This window comes from Eretmochelys imbricata, chromosome 20 (genome assembly GCF_965152235.1).
Source record: "Eretmochelys imbricata isolate rEreImb1 chromosome 20, rEreImb1.hap1, whole genome shotgun sequence".
Lineage (NCBI taxonomy): Eukaryota > Metazoa > Chordata > Testudines > Cheloniidae > Eretmochelys > Eretmochelys imbricata.
The window spans coordinates 13,548,662-13,572,421 of record NC_135591.1 but is presented as its reverse complement, the minus strand read 5'-3'; the positions used below and the strand labels follow the sequence as shown (position 1 = coordinate 13,572,421).

The 23,760-nt window shown below is 58.9% G+C and overlaps 1 protein-coding gene across 2 annotated transcripts; it reads right to left on the bottom strand.

The window, feature by feature from the left end:
* Window positions 1-1,780: 1,780 nt before the first annotated feature.
* Window positions 1,781-23,238, bottom strand: NFE2 (nuclear factor, erythroid 2). Of its 2 annotated transcripts, none has more exons than XM_077838266.1 (4): window positions 22,938-23,238; window positions 11,016-11,097; window positions 9,468-9,671; window positions 1,781-4,085 (listed from the first exon to the last, which is right to left on the bottom strand). In XM_077838266.1, exons 2-4 carry the CDS (start codon window positions 11,064-11,066, stop codon window positions 2,973-2,975), a joined length of 1,368 nt encoding a protein of 455 aa, XP_077694392.1. In that variant the 5' UTR covers window positions 11,067-11,097; window positions 22,938-23,238; the 3' UTR covers window positions 1,781-2,972. The 2 variants fall into 2 exon arrangements, with proteins under 2 accessions (XP_077694392.1, XP_077694391.1); XM_077838265.1 differs by having other exon boundaries at window positions 22,934-23,237.
* Between the last annotated feature and the right edge of the window lie 522 nt (window positions 23,239-23,760).

The window sequence follows — 23,760 nt, the reverse complement described above, 5'->3', positions numbered from 1 at the left end:
TAAATTGCCGAGGGAGGTGGTGGAATCTCCATCATTGGGGATTTTTAAGAGCAGGTTGGACAAACCTCTGTCAGGGGTGGTCTAGATAATACTTAGTCCTGCCATGAATGCAGGGGACTGGACTAGACGACCTCTCAAGGTCCCTTCAAGTCCTGTGATTCTATATTCAAAGAGTGGGGTGGGGATAAAAGCTTTATAAGTGGGTTCAATTCTGGTGGGAGAGGGCGGTGTAAAGAGTTGGTTGCATGGTGGCCGTCAGTCCAAACCATTGTGGGGATGGAGAAGCCCCTGTATGCACTGCTTGCATTATAGAGATCCCGCAGTCCTCCAAGCTGATGTGCTGTCTCCTCTCGCCCCTGGGCTGGGCTGGGTGCTCCACGGCGAGTTTGGGGAGGGGGTATTGTTCCATGTTAGTTATCCCAGTTACGGTACCATGCAGAGAGCTGGAACTGGTTCACCCGCTGCAGCAGCTATGTGGACATCTGAAACACAATGCACCCACACTACATAATGCACCCCCACCACACCACACTCACAACACACCCACCCTCCCCTACAATACACATGCGTGACACCTCCACACGACACACACACCTCATACCCACACCGCACAAACATCACACCATACAATGTGGGCAAACAACACACTTATTGTACAACACCACACCACAGAATGCACCCCCCTGCACAATGTACATATAATGTACATACCATACAACATGCAACATACACAACGCACTGTATGTAACCACAGAATGCAGACAACACCCACCCATTCCACACAGTGGACACTACACAATGTGCACACACAATGCGTATGCCACACAATGCGCACACACCACACACCCATTCTGGGGCCATCAATAATTGTGATCTTCATTAATTATAAACCCAGAACCAAAGCCCAACAGCCAGGGCTGGGCAGCAAAGTGTCTGAGAGCCCCGTGGATCAGGGACAGGTGGATGGACAGGGGGCTCTGCAGTGTCTTATGGGGAGGCCCAAGCAGGGCACAGTCAGATCATTCCTCCCCCCCCCCCACTTTGCTTTATGAGCTCAACACATCTTGGAGATTTATATTTGGAAAAAAGCAGAGCCCAGGAATGGACCGCAAATGCCCGCGGTGGGAATGGGATCAGCCAGAAACGGTGCAAGGACAAGTGACGTAGAAGGGGGGGAGCAGAGATCCTGACCCTGAAAGTTGCCCCACCCCACAGCCTGTTCATACTGCCCCACGTGCTCTCCCCACACCCTGCCCCACTCCCTGTCCACACCACATGACCTGCCCAGGAGCACTGCCTCAAGTCCCACTTTTTCCCAGCTCCGATCCAGTTTCCATGTGTGTGGGTAGCGCAGGGCAGCTCCGCTTGGCACTGGCCTGTGCTGCCGGCCCACTGAGGCCAGGCGTGTTGCGGGGAGGCTGTGCGGGCTTCTGTGCAGAGCCATGACCCAGGGCGAGCCACGAGGAGCAATCTGCGCCCATGGAATTACAGCGCTGGGAAGTGGGTCAGCGTCCCTCGCCCAAGCCCCGGACTGTATACAGACTCCCCACCAATGCAGGTGCTGGCTGTGTTACACAGCCAGAGACTCCCACCACGTACACACACACATACAACCCCTTCACTGCCCGCACACACAAACCCCCCACGCCCCCCTGCACTGTTCACACACACGCATGCCCTCCCATATCACACAGGCTGCAGCCTATTCCCACCGTCCGCCTCCCCCTCCCACCCCGCGCATCGGTGAGTGACCCCCAGTGACGGGCACGGAGACGCGGGCTCCCAGCAGGTCCCTCCGGGCGCTGTTTATTGCGGGACAGTTGGCAGCTGCGGGCCAGGTCTCTATTTACAACAGTCCAAATGGGGAAAATGCTGCCGGGGGCACCTTGCACCAGGGCAGTTGGGGCCATGGCTCCCCACATTTAACCCTCTGAGCTCTGGGGTCCTCCGACCGGCCTCCGGGCCACAGGATCTCAGCTGCTGTGCTCAGCTCCTGCTCATACGGCCCACCATGATGGTGGATTGGCTCCGTTCCCAGCCACATGGGCTCAGTGCCACGAGCCAGAGGCCCCAAGGCCGGCCTCTCCCTGCCCAGCATCACCCGGAAGAAAGGCTCTTCTGCTCCCCCTCAGGGACCCCCTCCTATCCCCTCCTTCATGGGCCTGCACAGCCCCCTGCCCTTCACGCCCTGTACTCAGGGACCCCCTCCTGTCCCTGTCCCTCTTGACCCTGCACAGCCCAGCCCTCAGGGACCCCCTCCTGTCCCCGGCTGCCCCCTCCCCAGCCCCTCTAGCTCTGCCCTCAGGGACCTTGGGCTCCTGTTGCTCTCAGTGACTTTTCAAAGGGGCATCTGACAAACAAGCTTATGGATGCACAGGAAGGAAGACTCTGGTTCTGTCAGCTCTGTGGGGCTCGCGCCACCCCGCCCCCCCCCCCCCATCCCACGGCTGGGCCAGCTCCTTGGGGCTCGTGGGGCAGCATCCTTCTCCCTCTCTCCAGGCTGGGTCATTTCCATGGGGTGAGTGGGCATGAGAAGTGCTGTTCTTCCCTGCAGTCACCAGTGTTGCCCCAAACACCCCCTAGGACAGAGATCAGGGAGTAGGGGGCAAGGGACTCAGCGGGCCTGGTCTCTGCAGGGGAGTGAAGGGGGCTGGGGCAATCATCACAGAAACTAACAGTGTCACATCTGGGACGTGGGCGCATAACGCACTACAGGGTCCCCCCATCCCCATATGACACCTCTAGGGTTCACTTGAGTGTGTAATGCTCTGGCAGGCCCCTCTGTTCCCATATGACACCTCCAGGGTTCGGTGTGTAAGGCAGTGACAGGCCCCCCCATGCCCTTATGATGCCTCCAGGTGTGTAATGCACTAAAGGGCCCCCCCCCAAGCAGGTTTGGTTGCTGGGAAAGAACACAGACCCCACCCCACACACAGGCAGGGCCTAGCTGTGGGGCCCCAGGGCCGCCCCGCTCAGTCCCCGCTGTCCAGCTTCTTGCTGCGCGGCACCAGAAAGATGCCACCGTCAGCGGTGAGCTGCAGGGAGAATTCGTCAGGCGAGTAGGGGTTCCCCGCATCGTCCCGCAGCATGAGGAAGACCTCGCGGTACAGCTGGCCCAGCTTCTGCTTCATGAGGCCCAGGGTCTTGTCCACCTCGCAGCGGTCCCGCAGCAGCTGCTGCCGCTCCCGCCCCAGCTGCTCCAGCTCCTGCTCCAGCTGCACGATGTTCTCCAGCTTGCGCTTGCGGCAGTTCTGGGCCGCCACCTTGTTCTTGCCGCGGCGCCGGATGTCGCGGATCAGCACCAGCTGCGGCTCCGTCAGCTGGTACTTGGACACCAGCTCGTTGAAGTCGTCCACCGGCAGGTTGACGATCTTCTCGGTGGGGAAGGGGATCTTCATGGCCAAGGCGCGGCGCTCGTCCCGGCTGCAGGCCAGCTCGGCCCGCGGGGGCGCCCGGCCCTTCTCCAGCTGGGGCTTGAACGGCTCCGGGGGCTGCAGGGCGAAGGGGGACGCTTCCTGCAAGGTGGGCAGCAAGGGGTAGTGCGGGCCATAGTCCACAGGGTACATCTCCGCGTAGTCGGGCCGCAGCCTGCTGGACTCCAGCCCCTCGGTCTCCATGGAGTCGGCGTCGCTGTAGTTGAGCGACAGGCCCGAATCTGATTCCAAGTCCTCCTGGGCATTGCAGGGTGGCGGGGGTCCGTAGCCCTCAGCCCGGCCCCCCTCAGCCCGCCCGCTGGCCTCCCCCTGGGACTCGCTTAGCAGCCCGGACAGGGACGGAGTCTTGTTGGTGCTCATCTGGCCCAGGGTGGTGGTTCCCGGCCCCGGGTCAAGGCTGGAGGAGATCAGCATCCCAGTGTAGCCATAAGGGGGGTCCATAGGGGGCACGGGGCCCATCCCTAGCCGGGGGCATGGGGCTGCCATGACATCCAGATAGTGGCGGTCATAGACTGGGGCAGGCTGGCTGCAGCTGGGCACCAGGCCATCCCCCAGCACTGGACAGTGCCCGTAGTTGGCAGCGGGCGCCATTTGGTGCATGAGGGTGTAGACTGCAGGGTCGTAGGGGGTCTCATTCGGCACATCCAGGCCCTGTGGGGTTGAGAGACACAGGCTGGTTAGTGGCTGCTAGGAGCTTCCCCCGAGGCATCGCTGGGCCAGGCCTTCCATGCCTGAGGGATCTGGGGTGTTGTCCCCATAGAACAGGGTAGGGAAACTGAGGCACAGGGAGGGTAAGCGGCTTGCTCATGTTCAGAGCCAGGGTCAGTGGCAGACTGAGGAATAGAATCCAGGAGTCCTTACTCCCAATTCCCTCCTATAGCCCCACAGTCACGCTCCCCACCACCCATTAGGCCCAAAATACTGGTGCAAAAGCAACACAGGGATCCAGACTGGACCAGTGTCCCCTTCCCTCCCTCAACACATGTTCCCCCAACCTCCTTCTGCAAACTCCTGTCCCGTCTCCCACCTCACGCTCCCCAACACCCTCCCCTCCCGCAACTCACTCTCCACCAACCACCTCCCCTCCCCTCCCCCAACCCACTCTCCCCTCCCCCAACCCACACTCCTCCAACCACCTCCCCTCCCCCAACCCACTCTCCCCTCCCCCAACCACCTCCCCTCCCCTCCCCCAACTCAAGCTCCCCTCCCCCAACTCACTCTCCCCAATCCCTCCCCCAACCCACACTCCTCCAACCACCTCCCCTCCCTCAACTCATGTTCCCACAACCGCCTTCTGCAAACTCCTGTCCCCTCTCCCCCCTCATGCTCCCCAACCCACTCTCCCCTCCCCAACTCACTCACCATCAACCCCTCCCCCAACTCACACTGCTCCAACCACCCCCTCACTCATCTTTGTTGCCCTTCTCTGAACCTTTTCCAGTTCCGCTGTATCCTTTTTGCGACAGGGCGACCAGAACTGCCCCCATTATTCAAGGCGTGGGCGTACCAGGGATTTATATTGTGGCATTATGATGTTTTCTGTCTCATTATCAATGGATCCTTACATCCTCTTCGCTTTTTTGACTGCTGCTGCCCACTGAGCTGACATTTTCCATCGTGATGCCAAGCTCACTTTCTTGAGTTGTAACAGCTAATTTAGACCCATCATTATATATGTGTAGTTGGGATTATGTTTTCCAGTGTGCATTACATATATCTACAACATTGGATTTCATCTGCCATTTTGTTGCCCAGCCACCGAGTTCTGAGATCCCTTTGTAGCTCTTCACAATCAGCTTTGGACTTAACTAGGGATGATTGTGTATCCTCTGCAAACTTTGCCACTTCACTGTTTACCCCCTTTTCCAGATCATTTATGAATATGTTGAACAGCAGAGGTCCCAGTACAGATCCCTGGGGAACCCTGCTATTTACCTCTCCCCACTGTGAAAATTGACCATTTATTCCTACCCTTTGTTTCCTGTCTTTTAAGCATTTACTGACCCATCAGAGCACCTTCCCTCTTATCCCATGACTGCTTACTTGGCTTAAGAGCCTTCTGTGTGGGCCCTTTTCAAAGGCTTTCTGAAGCTCCAAGTTCACTATGTCCCTGGATCACTCTTGTCCACGTATTTAGTTGCGTCCACGTTGCATCTGAAGAAGTAGTTTTTTACCCACGAAAGCTTATGCCCAAATAAATCTGTTAGTCTTTAAGGTGCCATTGGACTCCTTGTTGTTTTCACGTATTTATTGACTCCCTCAAGGAATTCTAATAGATTGGTGAGGCATGATTTCCCTTTACAAAAGCCATGTTGATTCTTCCCCAACAAATCGTGTTTATATGTGTGTCTGATAAATCTGTTCTTCACTTAGTTTCTACCAATTTGCCCAGCACTGAAGTTAGGCTCACCGGCCTGTAATTGCCAGGATCACCTCTGGAGCCCTTTTTAAAAATTAGTGTTACATTAGCTACCCTCCAGTCAGCTGGGTCAAAGGCTTATCTCAGTGGTAGGTTACATACCTCAGTTAGTAGTTCTGCAATGTCATATCTGAGTTCCTTCAGAACTCTTGGGTGAATCCCATCTGGTCCTGGTGACTAATTACCAGGGGTGAAAGTAGGCCGGTACAGGCCGGTACGGGGTCAGTTCCTGCCCTTATGCAGCCGAAGTTAAACACTGCGGCAGAGCCACCGACAAGGTGGGCAAAAGAGGCAGCTGCCCCGGGGCTGGCAATTTAAAAGGGCCCGGGGCTTCCAGCCGGTGCAAGCTGGGTGGCGTAAGCCAGGCAGCATGGATGGGCTGGCTGGGGGAAACTGACCCCCTAGCCCCGCCCTTTCCGCCCAAGGCTCTGCACCTTCCAGGGGCCAGGAGCTGGGCCCCCATACCGGTAAGAGTTTAATATTACTTTCACCCCTGCTTATTACTGCTTAATTTACCAGTTTGTTCCAAAAACCTCTCTACTGACACCTCAGTCTGGGACAGCTCCTCAGATCGGTCACTAAAAAAGAATGGCTCAGGTGTGGGAATCTCCCTCACATCCTCTGCAGCAAAGACCAATGCAAAGGATTCATTTAGCTTCTCCTCAACGGCCTTGTCTTCCTTGAGTGCTCCTTTAGCACCCTGATCGCCCACTGGCTGGCTGGCAGGCTTCCTGCTTCTGATGTATTTAAAAACAGTCTTACTGTTAGTTTTTGCGTCCTTAGCAAGCAACTTCTCAAATTCTTTCTTGACCAGCCTTATTTTAGTTTTATGCTTAATCTGCCAGAGTTTGGGCGGCTTCTTATTACCCTCACTGGGACCTGATTTCCAGATTTTAAAGGATGCCTTTTTGCCTCGTACTGTACTGCTTAGCCCTGGTGGCATTCTTTTGGTCCTCTGATTGTCTCTCCTGGCTTGGGGTATCTGTTTAGTTGGAGGCTTTACTATGGTGGTTTTGAACCGTCCCCATGCTGCTTGCAGGCATTTCACCTGTGTGACAGCTCCTTTTAATGTCCAGCAAATGGCATCCTCCTTGGTGTGTTGTTCACCTTTTTAAAGTTAAATGTCACCGTGGTGGGCTTTCTTGTGTTATCCCCCTACAAGGATTACACAGTGGTTGCTATTCCCAAGCAGGTCAGCTGTATTCACCTCTTGGACCAGATCCTCTGTGCCACTTAGGACTAATCAAGAACTGCCTCTCCCCTCATGACTAGCTCCCAGGACTAGCTGCTCCAAGAAGCAGTGGTGGAAGTTAGTGGTGTCGAGGAATTTTATCTCTGCATCTTGCCCTGGGGGGACATTCATAGATACTAAGGTCAGAAGGGACCATTATAATCATCTAGTCTGACGTCCTGCACAACGCAGGCCATAGACTTTCACCCACCCACTCCTGCAAAAAACCTCTCACCTGTGTCTGAGCTATTGAAGTCCTCAAATTGTAGTTTAAAGACTTCAAGGAGCAGAGAATCCTCCAGCAAGTGACCTGTGCCCCATGCTACAGAGGAAGGCGAAAAACCTCCAGGGCCTCTTCCAATCTGCCCTGGAGGAAAATTCCTTCCCGACCCCAAATATGGCGATCAGCTGAACCCTGAGCGTATGGGCAAGATTCACCAGCCAGATACTACAGAAAATTCTTTCGGCTTTTGTAGCCTCTTTAATCTTCCTGAGCATTTACAGGCACCCTTGCCAGGCTGGTCAGGGCGCCAGCATTGTCTGCCCCTCTACCCACACTCTGCAGCACTGCCAGCCCTAGAAAGGGGTCAGGAACGCCTAAGGCTGTGGGGATGGGGAATGCAGCATGCTGGGAACTCACCACCCCGTGGAGGTAGAATGGGAGGCCCAGAGCATGCTGGGAACATGCCACTTCTTGGGTTGGAGGAATGGAGCATGCTGGGAATACCTTGCCCCTTGGGGTGGGATGAGAGGCCCCAGAGCATGCTAGGAACATCCTGCCCCTTGGGGTGGGATAGGAGGGCCCAGAGCATGCTGGGAATGTGCCAGTCCTTGGTCTGGGATGGGAAGGCCCAGAGCCCTCCCCCTTGGGGTAGGATGGGGGGGGCCCAGAGCATGCTGGGAACACCCTGTCCTTGTGGTGGGATAGGGGACCCAGAAATGCTGGGATTGCCCCACTACTTGGGGTGGGATGGGGGACCCAGAACATGCTTGGAACATGTCATTCCTGCGGTTGGAGGGGGAATGGAGCATGCTGGGATCACGCTGCCCCTCGGGGAGGGGGTTGCAGGCCCAAAGCATGATGGGAAGACGCCCAGCCCTGCAGCAGGTGCCTGCCCTACAGAGATGGACAGCGCGATATCGTCCCTACCAGAACAATGGAGCCAATTCATCTCATCAGACAGAGGCCCCATTGTGCGGCCGGCCCCCCCGCCCTACCCCCACCAGCTGAACACCACAGCAAGGGCCCTGCAGTGAATGGGGCAGTGTTGGCGCAGGGGCAGGTGAGCGGCTCCATCCCACTGGGAAGATTAAAGAGGCGGTTGCATGTAATTAATACCTGCAGCTCTGCCGGGGCCTTGGGAGGACAGGGTGCTGGGCTGGGGGCTGTGAGTCCCCAGAGCCCAGGCTGCCTCCCCACACTGAGCAGGTCACCGGTGCCTGGGGGAATGGACCCTGGGGGCTGCAAAGAGTCTCAGGGAGGTGGGGCTAGAACTGACCAGCAGGAGGCACGCTCCCTTGGCCCGCACATCTAGCAGCTCCCTTATCCTCTTGCTGGGCCCAGCCACTAAGGGGCAGCATTTCTCCCTCGCTCAGGGATCCCCACTATGGGAATGGGGATTCGGTCAGCGCTGGGGGCCGGTTAGCGCCACTGGGAACTGGGCTGAGGCCAAAGGAGGGGGGAGCAGTTGGGAGAAATTAGACCCAAACATCAGGTCTGGGGTGAGCTCTGTGTTTCCAGCCAGGGCCAGATTGGCTGGGGCAGCTGGTCCATCGCAGGGGCGCCCCACTAGTCCAGCCTTGACTTATCAAGGCCAGGCCAAGAGCCAGCCAGTGCACTCCCCTCCTCGAGCTGGCAGTGTCCGTGCCAAGGTGGGGTGGGGGCTGAGCCGTGAGTCCCCTCCCTGTGCCAGGCTCAAGGGAACCCGCGTGACTTTCGACCCAGATCAGAATTTCCCCTCTCTAGGTGCTGGGAGCAAGTCGCCCGCTAGGATCTGGGCTCTGAACCTGCCCAACCTCGTGTCACTTGTGTGAGCCTAGAGCAGGCAGCCGCCCAGGAACAAGGCCCCGTTGCAAGGGGAGATGCCAAGCAAACTCCCTGGGAGACAGGCACCCAGGTGGGTGGCAGTAGCCCAGTGGGGACAGGGACCTGGCAACACAGCACCTTGGGACCCCAGCATAGCTTCTACAATAACTGCCCCTCCAGCTTGTCTAGCTCCCAGGAGATCGCAGGGCTCCGCGCTGGATGCAGCGACCGGCTCTGCCAGCAGGACGGAGAAGGGGGCTAACAGCACCAGGCACTGCCACTGCCGCAAGCAAGGAGGCTGGGATCCAAAGCCGGCCTGGCTGGGGGAGGGAAGCAGAGGCTCTGTTTGGGGCTCACCTGCAGCTCCGCGATGGACATGATCTCCTGCCAGGTCAGCTCCATCTCCCCCTGCTGGCCAGGCTCACTCACCGGTGGCGCAGGCAGGAGCGTTGTCCGGGCCCGGCCCTGCTGGGGAGGGCAAGGGGGCATCTTGCCGGCCCAGGCCCTGCCCAGCGTCTGCTCCAGAAGGGCCACCCCAAAACCGGCCGTGGCAGCGAAATTCTGTGGCACAAGGAAAGAAAGAATTTGATTGGATAAAGGCCCAGCCTTCCCACTTGCTGACTGGTAGAGACAGGATCCACCCTAGCCTTCCCGGCTGCTGATTGGCAGAGAGGATCCATCCCAACCTTCCTGCCTTCTGATTGGTTGGGACTGGATCCATCCCAGCCTTCCCGCCTACCAATTGGTAGAGACAGAATCCACCCCAACCTTCCTCCCTGCTGATTGGTACAGATAGGATCCATCCCACCCTTCCTGCCTTCTGATTGATAGGGACTGGATCCACCCCAAACTTCCCCACCTGCTGATTGGTAGAGAAAGGATCCACCCCATCCTTCCTGCCTGCTGATTGGTACAGACAGGATCCGTTCCAGCCTTCCTGCCTGGGGATTGGTGGAGACAGGATTCACCCCAGCCTTTCTGCCTGCTGATTGGTAGAGATAGGATTCCGCCCCCACCCTCCCCCAGCCTTCCCATCTGCTGATTGGTGATCTGAGCTATTTCTCTCTCTTGGGAGCTGGAGAGCTCTCTCTGACATAAGGCACCCTAAGGAGGCACCCTAAGGCTCTTTGCAGCTCCCAGGTTCCCTAGAGGCCTGAGGCTTGTTCTGTCCAGCATGGCCGGGGAAGTGGGGATGTCCAGGATTACCCTGCTCTGTGCATCTCCCTCAGGCCTGCTGGACCAAGTGTATAGAGGGGCCAGGCTCCCCGTGGGCCCCGCTGTGGAGACCGGCTCCAGATCCCAACTCCCCCAAGTCTGAGGGGTTGGGTCAGGGGTCACAGTCTGGAGCTGGGTGGCCTGAGGGGTTCTGGCTCTAACTCCTTGCACAGAACTGGGCTGGGGGGCACCCCCTTCCTGAAGTTCAGTGGGGACTGGATCCAGGCCTGGCTATAGCACGGGGGGGGGGGGGGGGGGCGGCATTCATAGGAAAGACTCCAGTACCTGATTCCAACTGAGCTCTGGCAACTGAGCTCTTGGCAATCTCCCAACCCAGCCGGGGATGTGGGGTGAGCTCAGGACCATGCCCACCAGCCTCCACTCCCCACTCGCCCCGCTGCTACCCTCTTACCCTACCCCAGCCTCATGCCTCCTCATTTCTCTTCCCCCTCTGCCTGGGGCGATCTCCCACCCCCTCCACCTCTTCCTGAGCTCCCTCCAGAGTCTCCCACCCTCCATGGTGTCCCACCGCATCTGGGGGGCTGGGGGGAGAGGCTGCAGTATGGGGCCCTTTCCAGAGCACCACGTTTCCTTCCTGCAGCCCGGTGGGATGTTCCCCACGGCAACCCCAGGCGTGGCCACTCCGTCTGGTGCCCCGATAAGCCTCCCCTCCCTGGTCGCTCCCCTCACCTCTGAGCCGGTTCTGTGAATTTGCAGCCCGCAGCTGGCAAAATCAGACATTCATGAAGCCGCGAGGAGGCCTGCTCTGCTCCTGCAACACACAGATAAGGGCCCTTATCACCCGCAGCTGCATGGCCCCGGCATGCACCCCGGCCAGCGGCTGTCAGGCTCATGCCCAGCCAGCTCCCTGAACCCCACTGTGCTCTACCTACCCCCTCCCAGCCCTGACCGTCCCCAGTCTCTCTCCAGGGCCAGACACACCCGTGAAACTGCCCAAAGCACAAAGGATGCAGTGTGATCTAGTAGGTAGTGTACTGCACGAGAACACAGGACGCCGGGGTTCTGTTCCTGACTCTGGCCTGCTGCGTGACCTCGGGCAAGCTGCTTCCCTGCTCAGTGCCTCAGTTTCCCCTCCTTGTCTCTGTTCAGCCTGGGAGCTCTTTGGGGCAGGGTCCATTTCTCACTCTGTGTCTGTGCAGCGCCTGGCGCTGCAGCGTCCTGATCTCTGTCCGGGTCTCTAGGTGCTGCTGATACGCACAGAATAATCCTGTTTTGCAGCAGGAGCTGAGGGTGGGTCATGGTGGGGGGCCCCTGTGAACCGACTTAGATTGGCCATGATGCTGGGACTCACGCTCCCGCCCTGAGAGACTGCGCCACGCTAATGACCATGAACGGCCAGGTCTTGGATTTACATTGCACCCTCCTGGAACACAGCGCCCCCTAGCGCGACCCTTGGGCAACGGGGCCGGCGCTGACTGCCAGGGGAGAGCGCCCCCTATTGAGCCCCTCACTTTGCTCCCTGCAGCACAGCGCCCCCTAGAGCCACAGTGAGGCAATAGGGCCAGCGCTGACTGCCAGGGGAGAGCGCCCCCCTGCTAAGCCCCCGCCCCGCTCCCTGGGTCCCCAGCCCTCCCTAATGCCAGCGCCTGAGCGTGCGGGCAGGGCTGCCTCCCTCCAGCGATTTCACAAGAGGCTCCTTGCGGCAGGGGAGGCCCTGGGCTGCCGGGAAGAAAAGCAGAAACGGCCCCGTCACTTGCCAGCCCCGCCCAGCGCCCATGTTACCTCCTCCCTGCTGGCAGTGCCCTCCCAGGGGAACTTCCCTGCCACTCCATTCAGCTCTGCCAAGCAATGACCCCTACGACTCCCCCCCCCGATACTGAGGTTACCTGTACGGGCGGGTCGGTGTCTTTAACCCCCCAATGGAGCTGAGTCCCACTGGGCTTGTGCCACCCCAGGAATTAACAAATGACATGGCCAGGACGGCTCCATGGGACACAAAGGCACAGATCTCGGCTCTTCCCCATACCCAGACTAACTCTGTGGGCCCCAAAAGCAAAGATCTCGGCTCCCCCCATAGCTGGGCTGGTTTTCTGGGGCCCAAAAGGAGAGACCCCAGCTCCCCCACCCTCCATGGCCAGGCTGGCTCCATGGGGCCCAAATGGACAGATCCCAGGTCCTGCCCTTGGCCCAACGGGTTCTGTGGGTCTTGCAGGGACAGACTGTGGCAGATTGACGCTCCCCTGCCCCACATCCCCTTCTCATTCCCCTCTAAGCCCACCCCAGCGCCAAGGCTAAGGCTTATGAGGAGAGGCTGAGGAAACTGGGATTGTTTAGTCTGCAGAAGAGAAGAATGAGGGGGGATTTGATAGCTGCTTTCAACTACCTGAAAGGGGGCTCCAAAGAGGATGGATTTAGACTGTTCTCAGTGGTAGCAAATGACGGAACGAGGAATAATGGTCTCAAGTTGCAGTGGGGGAGGTTTAGGTTGGATATTAGGAAAAACTTTTTCACTAGGAGGGTGGTGAAGCACTGGAATGGGTTATCTAGGGAGGTGGTGCAATCTGCATCCTTAGAGGTTTTTAAGGTCAGGCTTGACAAAGCCGTGGCTGGGATGATTTAGTTGGGGCTGGTCCTGCTTTGAGCAGGGGGTTGGACTAGATGACCTCCTGAGGTCCCTTCCTACCCTGATAGTCTATGATTCTATGATACGACCGGCCTTCACAGGGTGGGCACCCAGTCAGAGCCAGATTCTCAGTAGAGATGGTCCTGCCGGGGGCATGCTGGGCAGCAGCTCCTTGGAAAGTCCAGCCTGGCTCCCCACGTCCTGGGGGTTCAGCTGAGCCTGAAGCGGTAATTTGCATCCTGAGCACAGAATGGCCGTGAAACCAGGTCCGAAAGCGCATACCTCCCCCTCCGTGCACTGGGGAAGCCTGAGGGGCAATTCACAGGAAAGACGTGGGGGAAGGGGAATCAGCCCAGCCCCGAACCTACAGACACGACTGGGGCAAGAAACCAAGGAGATGATGCAAGGGTGAGAAACAAAGGCACACCCTGCTCAGGCCACCTGCTGTCCTTCCCTCCATCCACCCATCGCCAACCAGGGGAGTGTTTGAATACTTCATCTATGGGAATCCCACCAGAATCCAGGCACAAAGCCCCCCTCTACCAGTGCAGTCCCCTCTCACCCGCCCCCAGTTCCGCATGGCAGCATCACCCACATCGACAACCCAACTGGGATCATATGGACCCCCAGGCCCTATTTCTGGGATGCTGTTCTGCAGGGCCAGGCTCTGGGTATCCCCAGACAGCACCTGCCAGGTGCCACCCAGACGCGAGGGGTGGGTCTAACCAGTGACGAGCTCTGAGGCCAGGGGGATGCTGGGTATGGTCAGATCAGCATTGGGGGGCAGAGCATAGGCACAGGAAGTAGAGATGCGAGGAGGTGTGGCAGCACCCCGAGGTTTTGCACCCAGCATCCCGGCTGCCGGCCCTGCGCCCCTGTTGCCCGGGGTCCCAGCTGCTGGTCCCGCTGCTGTCCAGGGTCTTGGCCACTGGCCCCAGGTTCCGCTCAGCCTCTGGCCCCGGGGGCTCCACTGCTGGCTCCAGGGTCCCGGACACCGGCCCTGCATGCGAGGTCCTGGCTGCCAACCCCACTCCCGTGGCTCTACACTCACCCCTAGCTGTGTTTCCCCCACCTTACCCCTGTCCACGTCCCCCCCTCCCGGAGCCATAGCTCTGCTCCTGGCCCTAGCTCTAGGGGGCAGTGATAGACGCAGACAGGGATAAGAGGGGTACAGCTCAGCACCCCCACTCCAAAAACTTCCAGCACCAGTGGCCCAGAGATGGGCACTGCCAAGGGCCATCCAGGCGGGTCCCATGTAACTGACCAGGCAGGTCAGAGACTGTTTTACAGCTGATTGGTACCAAGTGGGCCACACCCATTGCTGTACCAGAGAGGCAGCTGTTGGATAACGGGACACGGCGTCTTCCTCCATGACCACCCATCCAAACCCAGCAGACAGTGCCAGCAGCTACCACCTTGCGGCTGTTTCCACGTCTGCGAAACGAGTTTGCAGGGACTCAGGCCAGTCCCTGGATCACAGAGACACCTGCCCCCCAGCCATCCATAAAAGATCCCGTGGGCCAGTCTCAGCCGAGTTCCCCCAGGCTGACAGGCTCTGGCAACTGAGCTGCCATGGGGGCACGGCGGGGCTTGCGAGCCCCGCTGGGAAGCTAGTGAGGTGGTTCTGAGCATAAATAGATTTCTTGGCGATAAAAGCAGAAGGGCCCATTCAGATCCCTGCATCCAACCTGGTAACTGATGGGCACAGATCATTTAGACACATGTCCATCCTCAACCAAAAGCCTCCACATGATGGAGAATCCACCAGTCCCCTGGGAAGTTGCTCCCAGGACTAATTCCCCTACCGGTTACAGACTCATGTCTCAGCTCCTCTTTGAACTGGGAGGGATCCAGCATCCGGGGAAGGGCATTCCGGAGGCTCCTACTCTCTGTAGTTATTTGTTAGGTGTATTACGGTAGCATCTTGGAGCCTTACTCATGGACCAGGACGCCAGCGTGCCAGGCGCTGTATAAACACAACAGACAGATGGTCCCTGTGCCAGAGAGCTTACAGTCCAATGCAGCCACCTCTGGGGCTGGAGGCCTGGACAACACTTAAAACGTTGGTCGACAGCTATGGGACTCAGGGGTGTGAAAAATCCACCCCCAACACCCGGCCTCGGTTCTCAGTTCGGACCTTCACTGGATCTTCTCTGTCCTGCTGCATTTCCAAAGAAGCCAATTCAGCTCCAAAAAAATTCTCCAAATCTGCTAGGTTTCTTGGTTTGCTTTTCCCCCCTTCGCTTTTGTCTCCATCCCTGGCAACTTTGAAAGGCTGTTTTCCTCCAAGGCCTACTCTGGTTCAGGGAGGAATTGGTGGGGGAAGGTTTCTGGCTGGTGCTACGCGAGACGGCGGACGAGACGCTCCCAACGGCCCCTTCAAAGCTATTACAAACATTTTGTAATTTTCCAAAAATATATATAATAAAAAAACAACGGAATGTGGAAAGAGGAAACAACCCCTTTGATCCCAGAAATATGGGGGTTGGTGGTTTTTCTCCGAAAATCCCTCCCCCACGCTCACCATACACACACATGTGACTTAAGTAACCAATCAGAACTGGCCATGGGGAGCCTGTCCCCACTCCCAAATCCTTGAGGTGGGCCCTGACCCTGGCGCTGCCCTTGTGTTCCCTGCTCTCAATCTGCTGCCTTTGGGCATTGCGGGTGCACTGGGCTGGGCCCTGGAGGGGCTGGGGAGCAAGAGGCAGCTCCCTGTGGGGGCAGGTTGGCAGAGTGCCCTGTGCTGTCTCCTGCGGATGCCCTGTGGATGCCCCCAGCTGTCTCATCCCTCTTGCCCTGGGACAATAAACACTCCCCGGCCGCAGGAACGCCCAGCCAGACCGCCCGCTGGGCTCACTTCTGCTTTCAGGTGCTTTCCAGCAAGCAGGAAGAGCAGCTGGCCGCAGCATCATCCCACCAGGACCAGCAGGCGAGGCTGGGGGGAGCAGAGGGGGTCTCAGCTCTGCCGCCTTCTGCCACCAGTGCTTGGTTTCCACCGAAGGCAGCGTGGACGGGGTTAATGGGCCTGTTCACCAGGGGGGTGAGCCAGTGGAGAAGCTGTGGGTGTGGGGTGGGGAGTGCTGTCCTGCGGGCGTGCTGGGGACTTCCTGTTGAGCAGCCCAGGTGGTGCCTGGATGCAGGACTCTGTCCGTCTCTCCCATCCGTCCGTTTGTCTGGTTTTGACGCAGCTCCCCTCCATGTGGATCAGAGCCCCTGGGTCAGGGGCAGCTCCCCACAGGGCTGAGCCCGATGCCAGCTGGGGGCAGATTTGCACCAAAGCAACATGAGATTCACTCTTCCTCCACCGGCGTCAGATCCCAAACCCGAGTCCCCCCTTCAGCGCCACCAGTGGGGGCATTTTGCCAGGCCTAAATGTCAAACCCCTCCCATTCCAAGCCACGTTCTCCATGTGGGTTAGAGCCCAAGGGAGTGGAAACCAGGACTCCTGGGTTCTCTCCTTTGACTCCGGCAGGGGAGCGGGGTCTGGGGGTTAGAGCCATGGGGCAGAGAGACAGGACTCCTGGGTTCTAGCCCCAGCTCTGCCCGTGAGCCCTTTGTTAGAGCAGTTTTGCCACCTGATGCTAGGGCCCTATAGGGAGCAGGGCGCTTTTATTGCAGGGAGATGCAGGGATCAGAGGGTTAAGGCACTGAGTGGCTCCCTCCCCACCGCAGCCTGTGGGCCGTTATCACCTTCTGGGGCCCCTGGTTTCCCGCCCGTGTTTCGACACAGGCCCCCTACGATTTCCCAAGGCCCCGGCGGGATGTTGCACAAGGCAAAACCCTCTCTTGGTTAACGCTGTGCCTGGCTCCTGCAGGGCATGTCCCCCGCCCCTGCTCCTGGGCCCAGGGTGTGGGACGGGGCGGGGGAAGGGGGGGTTTCCTTAGGAGGCGCCTCCCCACCAGCCCCGGCCACTGCCCAGCCCTCTCGGCTCATCAGGGTGGCCCTGCCCAGCACGCTTGGCCCAGGCCTCCCTGCCATGGGATCAGCACCATGCACTGTGCTGGGCTCACAGGGCAGGATCCTTGGTGCAGACACTGCAGCACCCCCCAGCCACCCACCCAGCGCAGCCACTTGCAAACACTGGTCACTGCCCTTGTAGCATCAAAGGCAGCGTGGCCTCGCGGGCAGTTCACTGGACGGGGACTCAGGAGAGCTGGGGTCTGTCCCTGGCTCTGGCCTGCTGGGTGACCTTAGGCAAGCTGTGCCTCAGTTTACCCATCTGTACAATAGGGATCACAGCGCTGGCCTGCTCCGTGAAGCGCTTTGAGATTGATAGAGAAGAGCCTGGCAGGATTGTTACCATGGCAGTGAGAGCTGGCAGTTTGCTCCAGACCCTGCAACGGCTCTGACAGCTGAGATTCCACCCCCGCCCCCGCCAACAGTGCTGACCCCTGCCTGCTCCCTCAGTCAAGTGCCCCACCCTGTCCTGCCTTCTAGCTGCTGGGTCTCACATACTCCCCCACCAGGTGAGACCCACATCCCCTCCCCCACCCATTCCAGATGTCACCCAGTGGAGCAGGATGGGGATACTTTCCCTCCGGACCCCTGCGCCTCCCAGCTGGCGTCCTGCAACCTTAGCATTAGCAGGAGCCAGTGAGCATGTGTGCACCACTGCCCTCTGCTAGGCAGGATAAGGACTGCTCAGCTGTCAGAGGCCCTGCACTGCTGACAGGGATTCTCCCTTAGTGCAGGTGGCTTTGACACCAGTAGGATCTGAGTTCTATGTCTCATGCAGCTACGACATGCAGCGTGGAGCTGGGCGCGGAGTTCCCAGTGCCCACGGCTTTGCTACAAGATTCTGCCCAGCTCCTGTATCTGTTGTGGGAAGACCCTACAATAACAAACCAGCCTATGTGGCACAGTGCTCAGGGAGATCCGCAGAATAACAAACCAGCATGTGCAGCCCAGTACTCAGGGAGACCCTACAATAACAAACCAGCATGCACAGCAGTGTGCTCGGTGGGCTTTTCAAGCTCCCAGTGACGTTCAGGTTCCGGCTGGAGTCAGTGCTGGGATGGGGCTGCCTGGGGCTTGAACCCAGAGCTGGGTAGGTGCGGCCTGGTCTGCTCAGGGCTGGGGCAGGCTAGACAGGCAAAGGGGAGAGACAGGCAGAGACTCTTAGTGGTCGGGGGCAGGGGGTTCCCCCAGGACCATTGCTTGTTCTGCCACTTAGCCTGAGACGTAGCTTGTACCAAGCATGTGAAACGCTGACGCCCTGTGTGGGTTATCAGCAGTGGGGATCAAACCTGCAACCGGATCTTCGTCCCTAAGCCTAAAACATCAGCTCTTAGGCAAGGCCGTACTAGGTCTATCAAGCCATACCTGGGCCTAGGCACCACAAGAAGGGGACAGAGCGCCACACTGAGTGGGCGTGGCTTATACACGGGCAGGTGGGTGTTGTGTGCACATGTGTCAGTGTGTGAGCTCCACTGTCCTCTACTGGATGGAATCCACACCGCTGCACTCTGTGTCATAGCCCCTGTACTGCTCCCAGGGAATCTCTTTTCACATGGGTGTCCATCCGGGAGGGAGTGCCTCTGGAGGCATCTGTCCCATCCTGCTACCATGAGGTTCTGGGGGGTCTAGGATGTGACTCCTGTGATGCCCCGGGGGGCTTGTCTCAGGGTCCCTCTTCCAACCCAGGCAGGACCGAGCCCTGCTCTGAGCCAATGGCTCCTGCCCAGGAGGATTGGCCTTCAGTCTCACTCCACTGGCTTGGAGCCTTGGGGCCAGCCCAGGGGCTCCAGAGGGAGGGACCTGATGGGGATCATGGTTAGTGTGTGTGGGGGGGGGTGGAGCCGGCCGCAGATTCCCACCCTGGTTTTGGCAGTGCAGCCCCAGGGGCGCATCCAGCCCCATCTCTGCTCCTAGCAAAGGGGTTCAATCCAGCCCCCCGGCTGGGTTGTTTCTCTGCAGTCACCAATGGAGATGATGCAGAAGTCTGGCTAGAATCTGGCTTGCTTGCCCCGGCCGGAGGTGGGAGCCTGTGTGGGTTTGGATTGGGAAGGAAGCTTTGGGACTTGTAGAGGCAGCTGCTCCTCGACGCTGTAAATCCAGAGTCACACCATGCACCTGAGTGGGGCGAGTCCAGCTCCGGCCTAGCTAAGTGCCGAGTTTGGCTTAGAGTGGGCGGAAGCGGGCACGGTTCTTCCAACTCTGTGTGCCAAATCAGCACTCAAAGCCATGAGCCAGAGCTGGGGCAGGGAGAGGGCTTGGATCCCCCAGGAAGGCAGGCCTCTGCCCCCAGTGCTGAAGGAGAATCCCCACTAGCTGTTAGCAATATAAGGTGTATGACACACAGCTCAGCCGTTATGCTGCACGTGTTGCTCTGCTGAGGCTAAGAGAGAAGGGACGCCTGCTCCGGCGTGACACGCCCTTGGAGACAGGAGTGAGCTGAGACTCTGCGGGGAGATATTTCCTTTGCTGTTTCTCTTTGTTACCAGTCTGAGGACAAAGCTGCCACAAGGCTCAGATCCTCAGAAAGAGAGAGAGCTTCAGGAACCCCCTTATCGCCCCTCAGCGCGAGGCCCAGGGCCCACCCCCTCAAAGGGCAGCCAGCAAAGCTGGGCTCGGCTGGCCCCTAGTCAGGTACATGGCTACCCAGCCAGGGCCTGGGCACATCCAGTAAGCCAGTGCCGCAGAGCTGCCGATGGCCTGTCTGGCGGGGGGCATCACCCCCATGGCTAGATTGTAACTTGGTACCTCCAACAGCCTCCTCACCCAGCTCTCAGGCATCCCCAGCACTGGCACATCCCCGGGCGCCTCCACCAAGCCAGCCGCCCCTCTGCCTGGCAGTGTGGGGCTCTGGCAACACCTCCAATCTGAAAAGCAAACAGAGCCCAACCCCCCTGAGCTCTGCCTAGTTTCCAGTTCATGCTAAATGGCTGTGGGTGGCGCTGCACCCCAGAAGTGGCTGCTTTTGGGCAGTGGGGAAGAGGTTCCTGTGTCAGCAGGAAACCCTCTGGGACCCTTCAGGGATAGAATCCAGCCCCTGCTGCTCTAAGCGTGCAGCCCCAGCCACTTGAACTGAAGAGAAATCGCTGTTGGTGGTGAGGGGGTTATGACACTCAGTGAAGCAGACCTGCAGCCATCCAGGAGAGGGCAGTGGTGAGCGCTAACTGGCTGGTCACAGGTTTCCAGGAAAAGGCTGGGAAGAGACAGGCTTGGAGCAGGGTCCCTGGGGCAGCAGAAACAGCCCCAGGGAAGGGCAAGGCCAATGGGCTATTAAGTCCAGGACCTGGCTCCGCTGTGAGACCCCTTCCCCGCAGTGTGTCCAGCCGACCACACTGTCCCTGGAGCCCAGGCCTGGTTCTGCTGCACAGCCCAGCAGTCCAAGGGGCTGGATCAACTCAGCCCTACAGCCCCAGCCTCTCTATTTATTACCAGTTATTGCAGCCGCAGGTGCCATGCCCATTTCCCTGTGTCTCTGTGATATCATGTGGCAGGGAGTTCTGCTGGTTCACACTCTCTCCCGCACACGGTCAAGCCCCGCCCTGCTGACTTCAATGGAAAACACTGTAAGAAGCCAGGGCCTCGTGAACTACATGGCAGCTGCAGGGAGCGAGTTTAGCACTCTGCCCCAAGAACCCAAACCCCGACACAAGCTAATGGAAAATCTCCTGCAATTCTTCACACTACAGGGTCTATGGGCCATGGGTAGCAGTGCTGGACGCACCCAGGAGAGGGCAGTGGTGCACGTGTGTGACACACACACACACACCCCCGCCCCAGCCTGGCCATTTAGATTGGCCTTTTCCACCAAGGTCCCACCCAAGCCACAGACCTGGGTTCAACCTTCAGAGCAAACGCTCGACTCTCAGCAACCTGCCAGTAGCAGAAACCTGCTGCATGCATCACAGAAACAAATGCTAGAGCCACAGGGCCACGAGCCCTGGGGGAAGAAGAGCTGACAGTGACCCCACCCCCACCCCACTCACCCCACACCAAGGGGAAAGTGCAAATGCCTGTGAGCTCCCCCTTGAGAGCTGCTTCTCACCTAGCTGGTGGGAGAATTTGCTGACCTCTGCACTGGCTCCGTGTGTGTGTGTGTGTGTGTGTGTGCATACAGCGTGTCCGTGTGCGTGTGCACTCTGTGTGTAGGGGTGGGTGTGTGCAGTGTGTGTGTGTGTGTGTGTGTGTGTGTGCATACAGCGTGTCCGTGTGCGTGTGCACTCTGTGTGTAGGGGTGGGTGTGTGCAGTGTGTGTGTGTGTGTGTGTGTGTGTGTGCATACAGCGTGTCCGTGTGCGTGTGCACTCTGTGTGTAGGGGTGTGTGTGTGGGTGTGTGTGTGCATACAGTGTGTCCGTGTGCGTGTGCACTCTGTGTGTAGGGGTGGGTGTGTGCAGTGTGTGTGTCTAGGATGTGTGTGTGTGTGTGTGCATACAGTGTGTCCGTGTGCATGTGCACTCTGTGTGTAGGGGTGGGTGTGTGCAGTGGGTGTGTGTGTGGGTGTGTGTGTGCATACAGCGTGTCCGCGTGCGTGTGCACTCTGTGTGTAGGGGTGGGTGTGTGCAGTGTGTGTGTCTAGGATGTGTGTGTGTGTGTGTGCATACAGTGTGTCCGTGTGCGTGTGCACTCTGTGTGTAGGGGTGTGTGTGTGTGTGTGTGTGTGCATACAGTGTGTCCGTGTGCGTGTGCACTCTGTGTGTAGGGGTGTGTGTGTGTGTGTGTGTGTGTGTGCATACAGCGTGTCCGCGTGTGTGTGCACTCTGTGTGTAGGGGTGGGTGTGTGCAGTGGGTGTGTGTGTGTGTGTGTGTGTGCATACAGTGTGTCCGTGTGCGTGTGCACTCTGTGTGTAGGGGTGTGTGTGTGTGTGTGTGTGTGTGTGCATACAGCGTGTCCGCGTGTGTGTGCACTCTGTGTGTAGGGGTGGGTGTGTGCAGTGTGTGTGTGTGTGTGTGTGTGTGCATACAGTGTGTCCGTGTGCGTGTGCACTCTGTGTGTAGGGGTGTGTGTGTGCAGTGGGTGTGTGTGTGGGTGTGTGTGTGCATACAGTGTGTCCGTGTGCGTGTGCACTCTGTGTGTAGGGGTGGGTGTGTGCAGTGTGTGTGTGTGTAAGATGTGTGGATGTGTGTTGTGCACCAGAAGGTGACGTGGGGGGAGGAGGGCTGTGTTTTCCACTCACCTCCAGCGAGTCACTAACTCACACCCAGAGACACAAGGGCACAGACGGGAGAAGGCTGCCCCCAGGCTGAGTCCCCCCCCAATCACCCTCCTGACCTGCCGTCTCTCTCCTGCCCTCTCAGACACAAACCCTACCCCCACCGAAGCCCCAGGATGGGCAGTCGGGGCAAGTCTCCGCAGGACCCCCCAGCGCAACTACTGCCCCACAGGCCACTGAGCGCAGACCCCCAAACCCAGCAGGGTGGAGCCCGTCTGATCAGAACCCCCAGGGCCTGCAGCATCTCCACCCCACATGCCCAGGGCTTCATACCCCCAGCTTCTTTGTGGGCCCCACACCCTCCCCACGTCTGACCCCAGTCCCATGTGTCCTCAGCCAGCTCACAGAGACGGGCCCGAGCAGCAGGTTTCCGACCGGGATCTGGATCGGACCCTCCGCACAGCTCAGGCAGCCGGATAGAGATGGGGATCGGGGGGAGGGGAGTGGGGGTGTTGGACAGGGACAGGGATCCTGGTCAGGGGGTTGGATGCAGGCCCTGATTGAGGGGCTGAACAGGGCTGGGGATTCGTGCCGTGGGGGGTCGCATTGGAATCCGGGGGTTGGTGTCGGGGTTGTACCCTGCCTTGTTCCAGAGCCTGGGGCCCCAATCCTGGTGCATTGGGGGTGGGGTGCTCCTGAACCACCCCAGCGAGCAGTTCCCTGGAGGCAGGACAGGGCTCATCTCCACCACCACCACCCCCCCCGCCCAGTGGTGACCCATCTGCCTTGGGAAAATCTCCCACCCCCAGCTGCGATCTCGGGTTCCCAGCACCTGCCGGAGCTGCACAGCCGCGGGGACCTGAACAAAGTCTCCTTTGAGAGGCCGTGGCTGGGCCGGGCATCACCGCTGGCTCCTACCTGCCTGGGATCCCCAGCCGGGGGGCGCGCGGGGGTCTCACTCTTTTCCCTGTCTCCGTCACGGTGGCTCCTTCCCGCCGGACCCCAAGGTGCTGGGGAAGCCGAGCGTGGTCCCTGCTGCGAGCTGGGGGGCCTTCTCAAGGCACCTCCATCCTGGGCAGCCCTGGGGGGCCCTTGCTGGGCTGTGGGGCACACCGAGGGCAGGGCTCTCGTCCGTGTTCTCCTCTGTGCGGCTCTGCGCCTCTCCCTGGGGTTGCCTGTTATTACATAAGCGGGGCCAGCCCTGCCCCGCCGTCTAACGGCCTCCCGCCCCCCCGTGAGGTGTGGAGGGGAAGCCACAGAGAGCAGTGTCCCTAGGGGACGCTCCCCCCCCCGGCCTCCGGGGGCTGCGCTGCAGGGAAACAGGAGCCCTCGCTCCATGGCACACGGTGATAACCCAGACACGCACCACAACACGACACAATCCCCAACAACACACAGACACGCAAAGACTCCTGCACGCAGTGCCACGCACACACACACACACACACACGCTTGTGCCTATGCACCAACACAGCCACACGAGCATGCACAGAGCCCCTTCCCCTGCACACAGAGTCTCACACGCACACCCAGCCGCACATGCACTCACACACAGCCACACGCCCAAAACGGAGCCCCACAAACACCCACCCAGCCACACACACACGCTTCTGCATACGCACAAACACAGCCACAAGCATGTGCACACAGAGCTTGCCTCCCCCACATCAAAAGCCACAGATACACACAGAGAGAGCCCCACAAACACACACACAGCCACACACGCACACACACAGAGCTCCATA